General features: G+C 33.0%; 2 protein-coding genes across 3 annotated transcripts; both read left to right on the top strand.

Annotated features, from left to right (window-relative positions):
- The first annotated feature begins 1,966 nt into the window (after window positions 1-1,966).
- LOC114413105 (50S ribosomal protein L29, chloroplastic-like) lies at window positions 1,967-4,910 on the top strand. The gene is made up of 2 exons (XM_028377313.1): window positions 1,967-2,387; window positions 4,489-4,910. Exons 1-2 carry the CDS (start codon window positions 2,085-2,087, stop codon window positions 4,669-4,671), a joined length of 486 nt encoding a protein of 161 aa, XP_028233114.1. The 5' UTR covers window positions 1,967-2,084; the 3' UTR covers window positions 4,672-4,910.
- Window positions 4,911-8,763: 3,853 nt separating this feature from the next.
- LOC114413104 (tubulin-folding cofactor C-like) lies at window positions 8,764-11,466 on the top strand. Of its 2 annotated transcripts, XM_028377311.1 has the most exons (3): window positions 8,764-9,935; window positions 11,162-11,222; window positions 11,299-11,466. In XM_028377311.1, the coding sequence occupies exon 1, from the start codon at window positions 8,880-8,882 to the stop codon at window positions 9,867-9,869; it is 990 nt and encodes a 329-aa protein (XP_028233112.1). In that variant the 5' UTR covers window positions 8,764-8,879; the 3' UTR covers window positions 9,870-9,935; window positions 11,162-11,222; window positions 11,299-11,466. The 2 variants fall into 2 exon arrangements, with proteins under 2 accessions (XP_028233112.1, XP_028233113.1); XM_028377312.1 differs by lacking the exon at window positions 11,162-11,222.
- The last annotated feature ends 5,363 nt before the right edge of the window (window positions 11,467-16,829 follow it).

Genomic DNA, 16,829 nt, shown 5'->3' with positions numbered 1-16,829 from the left:
ATATGCATTTATATAATGCTGGACATGCATGGGTTGCATCTACTTATATAAACCCAAACTCAAACCTCTTTACAAATCATAAAAAATCAATGAGTTCACATGTGCCAATAAGATTTGTTGATAAACCATAATTAGTATTTTGATTTAACACACTCTTTGGCGTCTACTATTCATATGAGGAAATGAAAAGGATTTATGACTTTATGATCTTGAAGTACATCGCTGAGGATGTTGACAAATAAAGGCTAATGATAAAAAAAAATCATTATCGTTGGAAGATGACAGAAGACAATGACATCAAACTTCAGACTAACACGTATCACAGACAACTCGGAGAGTTAAAGGTAGGAAAAAGAATTATCTTCTGTAAGTTTATATCAAAGTTACTAATCAACAAGTTTTCATAATCATGAACAAACAATAGACAACAACTAAACTACAATCATAAAAGCACAAACAAATGTCACTACTAGACTTGATAGCACATATCATAATTAAGGACACGAACAAAAAAAGTGCCAAGTTGTAAGGGAAAAGACTTTGTTTTTTTAGTCAAGTATTGTGCATGACAAGTCGACTAATGAAAAAAAATATTGGCAAGAAATGAAAATCCTCTTAAGCCTAGGGTCAATTTGGCTAAAGGAGGAGATGTTATCGTTGCACTTGGTTTTTAGGTAAATATTGTGACTAGTGTGAAAAAAATTACAATAGACTATAGGGGCTACTTGACATATGTGCACAAAGAGAAATGTGTTTACCCAATACCCTCCTATAGGACATGAAAAATAACATATTTTATCTTAGTGATTATGAGATTAATCTAATTTTGAGAAAAGCAAAAGTTTTTTTAAAAGAGTGAATTGATGGTTGAACCCGTAGGTTACTAATTGAACTGTATTAACTGATTAAAAGGTTAAAATCAAAATATGAATATATGTAGTAGTTTTTGCAATTATATCACAAATGATTGTTATGGCGTTATGGTAAGCAAGTTCATTGATGTATACATGGACATAGGTTTGATTCCTAGTATGTTCATCTTTTGTATTTGTAATATCAAAGCCATCAACAATAGCACATGTACACCTACAAGCAAGATTGACAATTCGCATGCACAACATCGTGCCTTGGGCCATGCACGTTAGTCTAGCATATAACAGATTTTGGGTCACACATGATCCACTCAAGACCAAATTTCATTGGTTGAATCCAGTTTGATGATGGTTTTGATGTTGTCACACCGATCCAATAACATATATGATCCCCTAGTTAACTTAATCCATTTAATGGTTCTCATTGACTAATTGGTTTGTGTGATGTTTAAAACATATGGATAAATATATTTTGTTTAATGACCTTTATGAAAATAAAGGTACGGACATGGTATAACTTTGTGTTATTCTCCTAAATCTAATGGAATGGATACAAGAATAATTTGAAGCCTTAAAAATGATGAATGCAATATTAGTTAGTTCTTATGTTTTTAACAAACTTTGAGGACAAACTATTATGACTACATTTTTTTTATTCAAAATGGGTCACTATTACAATTTTGAAACAACTGTTTTTTTTTTTTAAGAACACAATTTTGAATTTTATCAACATGTTGAAAATGACGTGAAAATTGAATCTTACGTACAATTAAAAAAATGAATAATCTAACATCATTTTTTTATAATGGCTAGTGTCACTCATCTTGCATGTTTTTTCATCATGTTTATTATACTTTTCAGTCTGAATGTTAGTTATGATTTATAATTTTCAGGTAAGTAAATTTATTGCAACTAATTTTACGTATTGAATATATTTTTAAATTATGTTATAAAAGTGAAATTAAAAAATAAACAAAAAAATATTTAAAAAAGTAAAGCACCAAAACGAATTTTAATAATATAACTAGAATAAAAAATAGTTATGATTTATAATTTCTTTCCCCGAAAAAGAGGAATAAAAGGGAGATTTTGGGTAGCGCAGGGAAGCAGATAAAAGAAGACGAAGTTGCATCTTATCTGCAACACTCCGTATCCACTTCGCTGGTAATAAGAGAAGAGAAGAGAGAGAGAGAGAGAGAGAGGGCGTGGAGAATGTTAAGTCTCTCAGTTGCTTCTCCTTCTTCTTCAACCATTTCCTTTCTCCCAAAGCCATTCAATGGCATTCAGCTCCGTCGCTCTGCCACATGCTCCATTCCACCCACGAAATGCAGCGCTTCGGTGCCAGTGGTGATGATGTCTAAAAGGACGGAGGAATTGAAGGAAATTAGACAAATGACCACCGAACAAATTAACGAAGAGGTTGTCGACCTTAAGGGCGAGCTTGTCATGCTTCGCCTTCAGAAATCGGCTCGCAACGAGTTCAAGTCCAGCGAATTCGGTCGCATGCGCAAGAGGGTACTTCATTTTTGCTTCACTCTTTGTTCTTCTTTAAGTTCTCTTGTCATGATTTTGATTATAAATTCTTTTGAACTCAAAATAAGATAATCTAATCACGTTAATAGTTTTTGTTGTTCTGGGTAACAAACTAGGGCCATGGGAGTTTGTGACAGAACTTAGTTTAGTTTTCTCTGCTTTAATAATGAAAATAGCTAGTGTGATTAGCTTGAGAATGTTTTAAACTGCGGTTGCGGACATGGTTTTTGTCCCAATCCTTGATATTGTGGACAAATTGGGCCAATGTGGTCACAATTGTGGTTGTGTAGACCCAAAAAATCCTTGACGTTGCGGGTGTGATTTTGTTGCAATCCTTGATATTGCAGATAAGTGCAGCCGATGCATCCACAATTGCAGTCTAAAACTTACTCGATTGCTAGCTTCACTTGTGTTTGGTAAATAGAAATGTAGAGGAAAGAAGCCTAGACCCACATCCTACTTTTCTCTCGTCTTTTAGGGTAAAATTTGAAACTAAAAGGTAATTTCGTCAGGTGCAACAATGAATTGAACACTGGATTGCAAGATGAAAGGCTCCAATTTGGTAGTATTTTTAGGGGGCGTTTTGCTGAACATATGATGAGCTTACTTGAGCTTCTAGAAATAGCTTATAACTCTAATAAGTTACTTTGAGCTTATTTCAATAAATTTCTTAGAGTAACTTGTTAAAATAAGCTCTTTTTAACTTTAATAAGTTTTATGATTAAATTTATGACACAAGTCCTCAGATGATAAGAGCTTATTGAGTAAACAACTAAACACAATTAAATTGTTTATCCATATGCACCCTTAAGCAATATAGCTCATGTACTCAGCTAATCATATGTTTTACTTCATGAAGTGGTAAAGGGTGAGCTTGGCGTGCTCTGTGCACAAATTATGCATAGACAAATTCATCCATTACCTTCTGCTTCCTTTTTTTTCATGCTTCAATATATGTAAACTATTTTCCTCCCTTTATGGATTACTTTTCCCATTCCAGCCACTGTATATGATGGTTTGATAACTCAGTTTTGTTTGGTTAGATTCACATAGATCAATCCAATCTATGGTCATAAATTTGAATCTCCTACTCCATACTGTCTGAACTCTCTGGGTCTCCGAAGTGAGAGGGCTCACTTAGAAACAAATTGTCATTTGTCACCAACAGCTAACCTGATCAGAGTAAGACCAGCAGCTAATTTCATGGTAATCTGGGCTTGGCACACCCACCTGCTACTAAATCCAGAAATGACACTACTATGCTCTATGCTTGGTGCTTGGCCAAGTAAAGGGGCCTAGAGATCAATGTCCTTTAATGAACTGAATGGTCCTTTGACCCCTACATTTGATTCCAATTTCTGGTGTAGATCTAAATAATGATACCTGCCAAACTTTTACTTCAAAAATAAAATTCTAGTATGAGCATCACATCTCTCTATGCTATGAGCAGGAAAATACTGTGAGAAATAGATATGCATGCATGCAAAGTAATTCAACATGCATGTAGGAATACTTGAACTAGGTTTTTCTTTTGCTTGATCAGGTGTTTCTCTTATATGCATGTTTTTTGAGTTCTGCTAGATGCACTTCAGTTTCTTTATCAAGTAGTGTGCAATGTCTTTAACTCCTGTTCCCAGGTGTGTCCATCTCCAAGCAGGTTTCTGATGCCTATTTGGTCGGGTTGTAAACTTATAATTTTGACTCAATTGAGCTGTAATAGATAAATATGCCAATCTTTTTCTGCATGTTAGTCCTTGTTTTGCAATCATGTTATTTTGTTTTTACTCTTAAAGCCACCATCTAATCAAACAGCGCACTGGGATCATAGTGTTTTGATGGCATGTTGAATATAAGATGTGCCTAATGGAAAGAGCGAAGAGCATTTCAATCTGGCGATACTGATCTAGCCTCATCTTTATAGTTTATTAGTGTATTTCCTTTACATATAACTTCAAATGATGGTGAAATGATACTAGAGGGCTTTACTAACAAATAAGGTCTTTCTCTAGAGTCTGCATAATGCCGTGCATTTCTTGTCTGAATGTTAATTTTTGGGTGAATGATACTGCAAATATCCATACAGATTGCTCGCATGCTTACTGTGAAGCGGGAAAGAGAAATTGAGGAGGGTATCAATAAGAGGTTGTCCAGAAAGCTTGATAAAAAATGGAAGAAAAGCATTGTTGTAAGACCACCTCCATCTTTAAAGAAGCTCCGGGAGGAAGAAGCAGCAGCAGAAGCTGCAGAAGCTGAAAAAGCTGCATGAGCTTACACATAAATATGCAAGTTACAGAGTTCAATGGTTAAAATTATTGTTCAGTCATAATTTTCTTGTTTAGATGGATGTTGTTGTCTCGTGCATAATATATCTTAATCGTAGTGATTTATGTTTGTTCCTGCCAGAAGGTTCATTCATGCCTTTTATTTTGTGACTAAAGATACATGATTATCAAAATCATGATTCACATCCTTCAAATTAGGTAAAACATGTTTTTAAATTCAGAATTTCAATTCCATTAAAAAATTGCTTTTAATTTGTTTTATGAATGACTATAAACTTTTGGAGTCTCAAAATGACAAAATTTGTCAATCAGATTGGGGATGTATGTCTGTTTTTGAAACGGCAAGTGATTACGCAGAGCACTTGTTGGTATTTTTTTAACATTATTTTTCAATCAAGTGCCTAAGCCAAGTTAGGGTATCGATGGCAAGATTTTCAATATCCCCACGAATTTCTTCAGCCAATAATAGAAAGTCGAGTTCGAATTGACTTTGGAGTAACTGATTTTGAAAAATTATATGTGATTAAGCATGATGTTTTAAAACTGAGTTGAGAAGAATTAATTTTATTTGGTTAGTAAAATAGAATTGCTTTTGGAGTATAAATAAAATAGTTTATGTTTCACACATGAATGAGATGTTACTGCTTCGATTTATCGTACGGAATGGGAATTCCGAAATGTTACTACTTTGATAAAAAGAGAGAGTAAATTACATTAACTTACCATTGTAGTTTTAGTTTTTTTATAGATCATACATAATTTTCTTATTTTTTAAACATTTGTAGCAATATCCTTTGTAGAGACTAGTGCAATTTTAAATAATCATGAGGATTAGTATATAAATACAAAAAAAATGGACGAAACCTAGGAAATGTTATTAATATTGTAATTTAATTTAAAAATAATATTTAATGTACAGGAAGACAGTGTTGTGTTCTCGCTCTCTATCTCTTTCACTCTAGTTTCTCTTTCTGTTTCACGGGTTGCAACAGAACCAACAAGTTTCAGGAAGGAGATGCAAGGAGAACATGACACGTCTCCTTAAACCTGCTGGTCAAAGGATAATCTTGATCGGTCAATGGTGAAAACAGACCCAAGCCTGTAAACTGTAAAGTGTTTTGTAACAGTTTCACTTTCATGTTGATATAAAAAAGAACCAAAATGATGAATTAGCCGTGAGTTCTGTTCCGCCAGGGGTTTGAAAGAGCAATCAGTGTACGATGGCGATGGTGCTCCCTGAGGAGCTGATAGTGGAGATTCTGTCATGGGTTCCGGTGAAGCCTCTGAGACTTGGAATTCCCTTATCTTCCGGTGTACGATAGCAATCAGTTTCACTTTCAATGACGTTTACTCTTTCATAGCTTCCTGCAATGGGTTGATTTGCTCGCGTTAATTTACTGTTAGAGGTAGAGGTAATTTTGAATACTGGGTACGATTTTGGAACCCAGCAAGAATGATCCTGTCCCAAGAGTCGCCACACTTACGTCTACGTCGACGCGATTATATACTTTTAGAGGATTATGTGAAGTTTGGGTTTGATTACGGTGATTGGAGTGACACTTACAAGGTGGCGGCACTCTGTTTCAATACTAAATCACAGAATTGGGAGGTGAGACTTCACTGCATGGGCGACACTTGCCGGATAAACATTTTAACTTGCCCTGCTTTTCCCATTAGTCGGAGGTCGGTGGCACCGTTAACTGGTTAGCATTTCGCATGTTGGGTATTGATTATGAATGGAACACTGTTACTGTCCATCAATTAGTAATCTTTTCGTATGATCTAAAGAAGGAGACATATAATTTGTCCATGCCTGATGGTCTGTCTGAAGTTCCTGATTATCTTCTCAAGGTTGGGGTTTTGAAGGGTTGCCTGTCTTTCGGACACTCACAGGAGAAGAACCCATTTCGTTGTTTGGCTAATGAGGGAATTTGGAGTTGAGAAATCCTGGACTCAGTTGTTGAATGTAAGTTATCAGAATCATCAAATCTCTCCAACTCATGAATTAGATTTATTGCCGACCTCGCCTTTGTGCATCTCTGAAAGTGATGATATGATGTTGCTGACAAACTGCGTATATGATGAATTTGTTCTCTATAATCGAAGAGATAATAGAATAGACAGTATTGGAAATTTTGACGGCAAAGTGCCAATGTGCTCCCATGGTTATGTTCCAAGCTTGGTTTTGCCATATTGTAATTAAGCTACCTGCACTTGCTTCTATGAATGTATTTTAAATTATGTTAATGGTTTCAGAACCTTAGCCATTTAATGTATGGACATGACAGAGAGCGTGAATACTTTTGGTGTTTCCTTAGTTTGATTACTTTGTTGGATGATTCTATTGGCTATTGCTAATTGTGTGTCTGCTTTGTTTTTGGATGCATTTTCTTTTCCTGGTTGATACCTTGTTCTCAATCTCCTTAACTCCTTCATTTTCTCTTGTAGTAGAATCTTATTTTCCACGGAAAGTATTACAATGGCAAAAAAATTTAGCAATGGCATCTCATCTCATGTATACATGCTTTGGTTTCACCTCTTTTTTCAGTCCTGACCATCAAAGTTGTACCCTTCCAATATGTAATTGTTTTTTTTTTTTAATCCTATGACTGTTTTATTTGGGAAAGTAACTTCTGCTACAGTCTCATTCCCCAATCTAACAAGATTATTTTCAAATGATAAATCTGCAACCTCAGCTTCAATAACTTTGTGCCTTTTCAGGCTATGTGGAGAGATAGTGGGAAGAAGAAGGCGGTGTATTGTAGCTATGATTTAAGATTAGTTATAGCTTCCTTTTTTGATAACACTTAACAATTATGTTGTTTTGAAACTTCACTCATAGTGTAATGGTAAGCAGAAACACTTGCCTCTTAGCAAGTAATCTAGGTGTACTTCTTGTAATATTTTCTGGGTCTAGGAAATGGTAAGCAGTGACTTGCCTTTTAAATGCCCTGGTAGGATCTGATGATACAGATAAAAAATCCAAATAGATGAAAACTTGGTTCACCCTACAGCAAAAAATTTACTGGAAATTATGTTTAGCTTTGAGGATAATTGGTCTGTTGGTTAAGTCATGATGTCTAAGGGAAAAACAGTGTTAGTAAATTGAAATTTTAAGGTTTCAATGATAGGCATCGAGAGGCATTGGAGGTGTTTGGAGAAACGATGAGAATTGGTGTGGTTCCAAATGAATCTTCCTTCACCAGTGCTTTGAATTCTTGTTGTGGATTGGAGGATCTTGAGAGGGGGAAAGTGATCCATGCTTCAGTAGTTAAGATGGGTTTAGAAAGTAGTGTATATGTTGGATGTTCTCGTGTTGTCATGTATATGTGCGATGTTTAATCTCATTTTTATTTGAAGTTAAGTTAGACAGCCTTATCTTCCTTTGTTACATTTTAATTCTCTACTTTTTAATTAATTCCTTAATTTTTTTTTCTAATGCACTAAATATTACTGTGTACAAATCCATCCACACATTCACATTTTGTTGCCTACATTCTCAACCCCGTTGGTTGGAACAGAGAACTTGCCTAAAATCATTTAGCCATCATCTTAACATTCTTGTGAATCTTTTAAATATACCAGATACATTTGTAACATTCTCATAAATTATGATTTTTAAGAAACATGATTCTTGATAAACTATTTTTAGAAATGAAAAAAGGTTCTAATTATCAAACGCTCCATTGAAAATCAATACTGAGACAAAGAGTATAATTTAACTTGAAAGAATTGATGGGAGAAGCTACACAAGCAAAGGTGGACCTTATCGTACTACCATGATAAACAAGGACTAAATAAAAACATGATGAAAATGTAAGAATAGACAAGGACTAAAATAAAAATAATTTTGTACTACATGATTTTTTTTATAGAACTAAAGTAATCCGTACTTATAATTTCACGAAATAACTTAAATTACTGATTGTTTGCCAACAAAGTTTAAATACTCATTGTTTGATAACAATCAAACTTAAAAAAAGTTAGTTTTTTAAATTTTTACTTAAAAAATGCTAAAACAAGTTAATATTTTAAAACTTAGCTAATTATTATCTAAATAAAAAAGTGTAACAGGCCGAAGCAGCCCAGCAAGAAAAGTTGGCAAAAACACAGTAGTAGCCTTGAACGCCATATGCGGGAGCGCGAGTGTGTCATCCATCACTTTGATGATTGATCAATCCATTTCCTTCTAATGGAGGAGAAACAGAAGAAGCACTTAGCAATGCTGGAACGCCTTTCCAAACGCACTCAAATCCGTTCACAAAACCCCGAATCTTCCTCCATACTTTCACGCTTCTCCCATCTAAAAACCTCCATAGAGTCCCAACTCGCCCAATCCCAATCCATTTCCTCAGACCCTTCCAACCTCAAACTCCACATCAATCAAATCTCCCAATCTATCTCCGATTTAGAAAAACTCGTCGCAGAAAACTCCTACTCCCTACCCTCCTACGACGTCAGAACCTCCCTCAAAACCGTCTCCGACTTAAAACACTCCCTCGACGACCTCACTTCCCAACTTCTCCCCAAAAAGAAATTCTCATTCAAAAATAAACCCCCCACCACCACCACCAAGAAGGACGACAAGGATAAGGATTGCGCTATTCCACTACCCAAACAACCCCCTCAACTCTCTACGCTCCTTGCGCCGCGTGACTCGCCGGGGTTCCGAAACAAAACCGGTGAGCTTTTAATTGCGGACTTCAGTGATTCCGAAGTTGGGGAATTCACCGTTTCGGATCTCGATTCCTGCCAAGTGAGGATAATAGGTTCTGTGAGGGCGCTTTTCGTTCACGGGTTGAAGAATTCTAGGGTTTACGTGGGCCCCGTGACGGGGTCCGTTCTCATTGAGGAAGCGGTGGGTTGCGTGTTCGCGTTGGCGTCGCATCAGATTCGGATTCACGGTGCCAAAAGAAGCGATTTCTACCTTAGGGTTAGGAGCAGGCCCATAATTGAGGACTGTAGCGGCGTCAGGTTTGCGCCGTATTGTTTGAGATATGAAGGGATTGAGGAGGATCTTCGTGGTACCGGTCTTGACGCCGAGACCGGAAATTGGAGCAATGTGGATGATTTCCGGTGGCTGCGCGCGGTGCAGTCTCCGAATTGGTCGGTTTTGCCTGAGAATGAGAGGGTTGGGACTGTTGAGATATCCGATTTGAAAAATGGGGACGAGGAGATTTGATTTGAGTCTCAACATTGCTTCCTTCTTTGTTTCTTTTATGTGTGATTGGGCTGTTACTGAGTCTAGGTATGTTCTGTTTCAGGAAATTGATGTTGAGAACTTGAGATTAATGCGATTTTGGTAATACAAATGGTTTTGGATATGTTCATTTTCAGTGTAGGAATGAGTTTTCCGTGTGTTCCTTCCATGAGAACTTGAGCAATATGTTATCTTTTCTATTGTTGCATGGATTTTGGTAATCGATTGGTTATTGATTTATTTGTTTGCTTTTCAAATTCATTGGTCACAAACATTTGAAATGTTTCGTCTAGGGAGCTACTACCTATATACTGCGGAACTCATTTCTCTTATAATTATGGAACGCCACATTGTTTTTGGACGTGTTATGTTTGTTTTAGGCATTGCAATGGCTTGTTTTTTAGATTACATAAATTTGTTGATACTTGAATTGCAAGTTGCATGTTCTTATTGTGCTTCAAATGATTTATCAGTTACTCGAGCCTGTTGATCAATTGTTTCCATTTTTATTTACCCCCTTGAACCGGTTGGGTAATTGCAATTTAAGAAATAAGGGAAGTGCATAAATTTCTTTTAATAACTATCTTGCATAAAACTACATGCTGGAAATGCATCAAAAAAATTACATGCTGGAATTTCTGTGCTATTTACCCCCTTCTTCATCTTTGTTTCTTCTTCACGCTTCACCTTTGTTCCTTCTTCACTTCACCGTTTGTTTCATCGTTTTACATTGTCTTTACCCTCTTTACTTCTTCGTGTCTGAATATCAATCTAGGGAAAAGAGACTACTTCTATTTTCACTTCATCTTCAAAAGTGTCTGGTTTGGATAATAATGGTAGAAAAGTTGATTGGAGTTCTCACTTTTTAAAATATGTTCAAGAAACTTCTTCTGGTGATTGTGTTAAATCTGAATTGGATTTATACTTGGAGGAGCCTGTATTGTTCAATAAATCAAATATCAGTAAGTTTGACATTTTGGGATATTGGAAAAACATTGGAGTCAAGTATCCTACTTTGTAAAGGATTGCTAAAAATTTTCTAGCTATTCCTATCTCAACGGTTGCTTCAGAGTCTGCATTTAGCATTGGTGGTGGAAAGTTTCTGACTCCACATCATAGCAGATTAAATGAAGACACTATTGAGGCATTGATGCATTGATATGCTCTCAAGATTGGTTGCATAATGAGATTGAAAGTAATAAATTTAATTTTACTTGTAAATTTTTCTTCTAAGCAATTAATTTATTTTAATGATTGTATAATTATGTCATTAGGTTCTTTAAAATCAAAGATGGAATTTTGCTCAATAGTTGACGATGTAGACACAAGACAATGGTGTGAAAATTTTATTATATTAATTTATGACTTTTTTATATTTTCTAAACACATATTTATATGTTTCATTGTGTAGGTGTGATGTTGAAGATGTTTCATTGCACTTGGATGAAAGTATGAAGAAATTCAGTACGATGATGTTAATTTATTATATGAAGACTTCTAATGTTATGCTAGTTTTATTATTTATATTGTTTAATACTATAATATTAAAGTGTACTTGGATATTTCTTGGATGCTTTTATACTTGTGTGATTTTATTACTATTATTATTGATTTATTTTGTTATTTTTAGTCATGTTTTAAATTTAGAATTAAACTTTAAATGTATTATTGTTGAAAAATTAAGATAAAACAAAAAAATTATATTTTTTTTATAATCTTTGATATTTTTTAATGCCTCTGCCTACTGATTTCAACAAATCATGTAGGAGAAGCTCCTATGCATCACTGCTTGGTTGACCTGTCAAAATTAGAACAAGTTCCTATGGCAAAAAAATATCCCGATTAACGAGGAAGCCTCAGATATGTGCCGCATCAAATAACCCCAAGTGAATCGGCCGCAATCATCAAGACATCAACAATTGCCAGAGGGAAAAAAAAGAAGAGAAAAAGATCCGTTTGCAATCACGTGTGGGTTGTTGATATGTCCCCCAAATGGATAAGTGGAGACATTAGTATTAGAAGCAAAAGACGATCTTTTGAATTGTGATCAAGGGCATACAAAACAACACTTTGAATCAAGAGGAGGGGATCTCAAGGGGGTTTTATTGCACAGGATTTATAGGACTGTGTGATCACACCCTAAAGTGATCAATAGTATCAATTGCGGAACGTGTAAAGCTAGAGACTTTTTGATTGAGGCATTGTGCCATCACGTCTCAAGGAGGTAGAGGCTCCTGATATAATTCAACCTTAACAATCTTCCTCAAAAGTTAGTTTAACAGATAGATAAGAATCTGATAGTAAATAAAGCTGAAACTAAATTGACTCGTTAGAAAAAAGGAATATAGTGATATACAACACGTAATATTTGATGTTAGTTGAGCATTGTCAATAGTTGAAACCTTAACTGAAAAATTATCAAGCAGAGTAACAGACTTATTTATTTAAGAACAAAAACTATCGAAAATATCTAATGGGGAAGAGATATGAGAGGTAATACCAGAATCTTAAAAACCATTTGTGAGGATTGTGGTGGAAATTGTACGTAGTAGGATTAAAAGAATGCTTATACCTATCGATAGATAATGGGAATTCCATTTAATATTGGGAAGATATTGAGGTTCGAGCCGTTTGAAACTGCAGCACAGCTTGTTAAGCCATTACGTATCCTTGCCAATTTTATCCAAGGTGAAACGACTTATGCTATACTTGAAATTTAATATTATATTTGACCATCAAACATTCAAGCCGTCTTAGCTCAGTGGTAGAGCGCGTGGCTTTTAATTAGTCATGCACTATCAATATTGAAAACTTATAATCTAACATAAATAAAAAAATAACCAAAACGAAAACTATGAAGATTTGAACAATGTCTTAGAAGTGATGTGTGTCGCAAGTCACAATAGCAGGTTGCAAAACCAGAGTAGATAGCCTGACTGGTTTTTAAACCTCTAAAAATAGAGAAATCGAATGTAGATACGGTACTCAACAAAGTACCATTAGCCTCCATGGCTCCATGTCCATGTTACACGCGTTTTTGGTTGCCTGTTGAAGACATGTTTTTTTTTTTTTTGGATAATACACAATAATCATTTTATTCTATCAAAATCATGATGAAATGATGGAAAAGTTAAATAGTTATTTGTTGCTTTGCAATCAGCATGAAAATTTAATTGATTATTTTTCATCATCAATCTAATCCAAACACATTATTAACAATTTTTTTCCAATTACTAAAAACATTGATAAAAAATATACTTTACATTATCTTTTAACTTTTTATTTGTCGGATAAGATGTATCTAAATTTTTTTATTTAACATTCAACTAATCATATTTGATTGAATCAACCTATTTTTAAGATAAACTGTTATTTCCCGTTATAATTCTATATTCAAATTGATGATTAAATCCTAAACTTTGATTAAAAAATAGAAATATCAAATCAGTTATGACAACGATTATCTTCTAACTTTTTACAATTGTATCATATTTCTAATTTGACTTATTTACGTTCTCAAAATCTCTAAGTTGTTACACAGACGTGATGTTCTTCCATTGATATTACTAATGGAATAATTCTTAACAATGTTTTGTCACCTGAAATGGTAATATTGAATTATTGATAGAATTAGCTCTTTTAAAAAATATATATATACACAAAAGTAGTCTTCGAAAAAGTGTTATTTAATAATTCAGATAACTATATTGATTAAAAAAAGTATAAAAATTATAATATTCCTTTTATCAAAATATTTTTTCAATTTTCAAATATAAATACTTTGATATATATATATGTGTGTTATGACGCCAGGCATTCTCAAATCTCAAGTACTACACCAAAAAGAAAAAGAAATTCCAAAAGGGCGGACAGTGGAAGCCCACGACCGCCAATTTAATATAATTGGCTGTTTGATGCTTTTGATTTTCAAATTTTAGGTCGTGATTTCATTCAGAAGGTTGGAAAGTGGAAACTGGAAAAGGAAGCAAGCTCATATATAAAAATAATTAAATTTTAAAATTGTCAAAGTAAAATAAAAATACAAAATACTACCATTGATATATTATGTATTTAGTACGTGTTTGGATTTCTGTCCGTGAAAATAAGACGAGCACCATCAATGCAACAAATAGTTTGTTTTAGTGCGTTTTAACATAGAAAATAGTTCAGAAGTTTATCACAAATAAAAATTCAAACACACGTTAACATTGTGCTTGATAAAGATGAATGGAAAAAATAAAAGTGTGAGAGATGAAAAAAGATAAAAGTGAGATTGTTTGATATAAATGAAAAAGAGAGTTGAGAATTGAAAAGAGATATAAAGCGGTTAGCTAGAAAATAATAGAAAAAAACCTAAAATTAAACAAGTATGAAATTTCAATTTTACCTGGTCCTAATTATTTGACGATTTTTTAAAAATTAAAAGGAATATAATTGATCATGCCTCATTTTTTTATATAAATTGAATGGACATAATCGATTAGGTTAACCATAGTCATTCGATTATGTGCTTGTTAATTTTTTTGATTAAATTACTCGTTTGGTGTTTATAGTTTTATGATTCTTATATTTTTAGTCTCTATAGTTTGAAAGTGATCTTTTTAGTCCCTATAGTTTACATTTTAAGTTTCATTTAGTTCCTCAAGATTACAAGTGTTCTTTTAGTCCCTGTAATTTACATTTTAATTCTTTTTAGTTCCTCTAATTTGAAAAAATATAGGAATTAAAATAGTAAGAATTATGAAACTATAAAGACTAAAAAGATCATTTTCAAACCTATATGAATTAGAACTAAAAAAAAATTAAAATGTAAATTATAGAGATTAAAAAAGTAAGAATAATGAAATTATATGAATCAAATGAGTAATTTAACCTAATTTTTTTTAAAAATGTTTTAAATTGCATTTGAAATGTGCTTCTGAAAGTTTTCACAGATCTCACAGTGACTATATCACGAGAGTCACAAGCATGTAATGAAGGGCAATGTTAGAATGTTAATTTTTACAATACATTACAGTTTGGCAGTTGCTTTCACCTCATTTTTAAGATGAAAATATTTTGAGTGGACCCCATATCTCTTGGCCTACTTTCTGCTGAGCTTTCAGCTGCATCATCCAAACAACACAATTGAAAAGCTTTCATCAGCTCATTTCACTGATGATCAGCTTTTAGTTGCTGGCTTTCATACGTCTCAAACAAGCTGCATGTAAATGAGTGAAACTGAATAGAGTATTTAAAGTTTAGGTTTGATTTGTAAAAAATGAATTATTTAATATTTTATTTAAATGAGTCCATCTAAAGTTTATAACTTAATCATCAGTTGTCTATGTTCTATCAATGAAATGCCTTATACACTAATCAATTAAAATTCATTTCAAGTATAATTTTTGAAACTCAACAATCATAATATATAATAATTAATTTGCGAATGGATGATTATAATTTTTTATGCTAATTTTATATATAAAAATACTTGCCACTTAAGATCATCCTAACACATAAGAATATTAAAAAAATACCAACAATATACTCATTTACCGTGTTAAGTGTTAACAGTTCCATCTTCATTTCGAAAAAGAAAAGAAAAAAACAGTTCCATCTTAAAAATATATCAGCCTTTGCATATGCATTATGCATGCATGCAGCACTTCCATTAATTTACTTTTATTGGACATTTAATATTTATTTAAGCAAAAGCAAGTGTTATTGTAAGCTTTATATATGATACTATTCTTACGAATAAAAAAAATAGATGAATACATGCACTTAATATTTGTTTAAATAAAAAAAGTATATATTGTAAAGGAGCAAGAAACATACCTAATAAGGCAAAAGTTGGCCGTCAGTTATGACTAAATCTCCTCGAAGAAGTGAGAAAGCGAGTCCTCAACTTGATTTTGATCATTGAGGTTTCGTTCATAATATAATATTGCAGAGCAGAAATCTGGGAGCACATTGTCGAGCTTAAGCTTAATTTTTAATCAAATTATACGTTACCATTAACTTTTAAAAAATGTAACCACTTTACAATTATTGGTTTTTTTGATGGTGGCCGGTTTGGATACTTTTTTCTAACTTTGAAATTTCATTGCACGATTCATGCGTCAAATTAACATAGGACTGACTGTAATCATTTCTACGTACTATTGTCTATTTTTTACTCGGTCAAAAAAAAATATTATAATCGTTTTAATTTAATAATTATATTTATATATATTATCGATGTACAAAAATTTACATTATCAATGAAATAAAATTTATGATAATTTTTTTATGATGATATTATATAATTTAATAAATTTACTATAAATAAATTAATAACAATTTACTATATATGTGTGTAAGACTATAACTTAGTTGTCATATCATTGATACACTATCATATCGTGTGACGCTAATGGAGGAGTGGCAAAGTGAAGACAATCGCCCAATTGATACATCTGACTGGAAGATCAAACTTGCACAATTAGAATTTAAAAAATCAAAATTTTAGAATTATAATATAACTGAGAGGTCAAATACACATACAATTAAGTCTAAAATTAAAATAAAATATTAAAGTCATTTTACTTAATAGAATCCATGTAAATTTCATACAATAATACAAACTATATTAAAACATATATATACTCCATTTTTATTCATTTTGATTTGGATTTGGATTAAGATTATAAGAAAATTTGATTTGCTATACAAAATATAACATAAAAGACTGCGTGTGTTCCTGATGGGCGATGTCATGGATAAGATTGAAAAAATAGAACTCACGGTTAAGAATTAATAATTCAGATATGGCTGCGGGCGCTGACAGTATAAGATTGAAAGGTCGATGGTCTTTTAAGAATATGTTCTATTATGAAAATATTTTATTAATTAAATTCGAATAAAAAATATTCGTGTGCATATAAGTTTAATTAGAATATATTAGTAATATAATTTTTT

The sequence above is a fragment of the Glycine soja genome, chromosome 5 (assembly GCF_004193775.1).
Source record: "Glycine soja cultivar W05 chromosome 5, ASM419377v2, whole genome shotgun sequence".
In the NCBI taxonomy this organism is placed as follows: domain Eukaryota; kingdom Viridiplantae; phylum Streptophyta; class Magnoliopsida; order Fabales; family Fabaceae; genus Glycine; species Glycine soja.
This window is presented reverse-complemented; position numbering and strand designations above follow the sequence as displayed.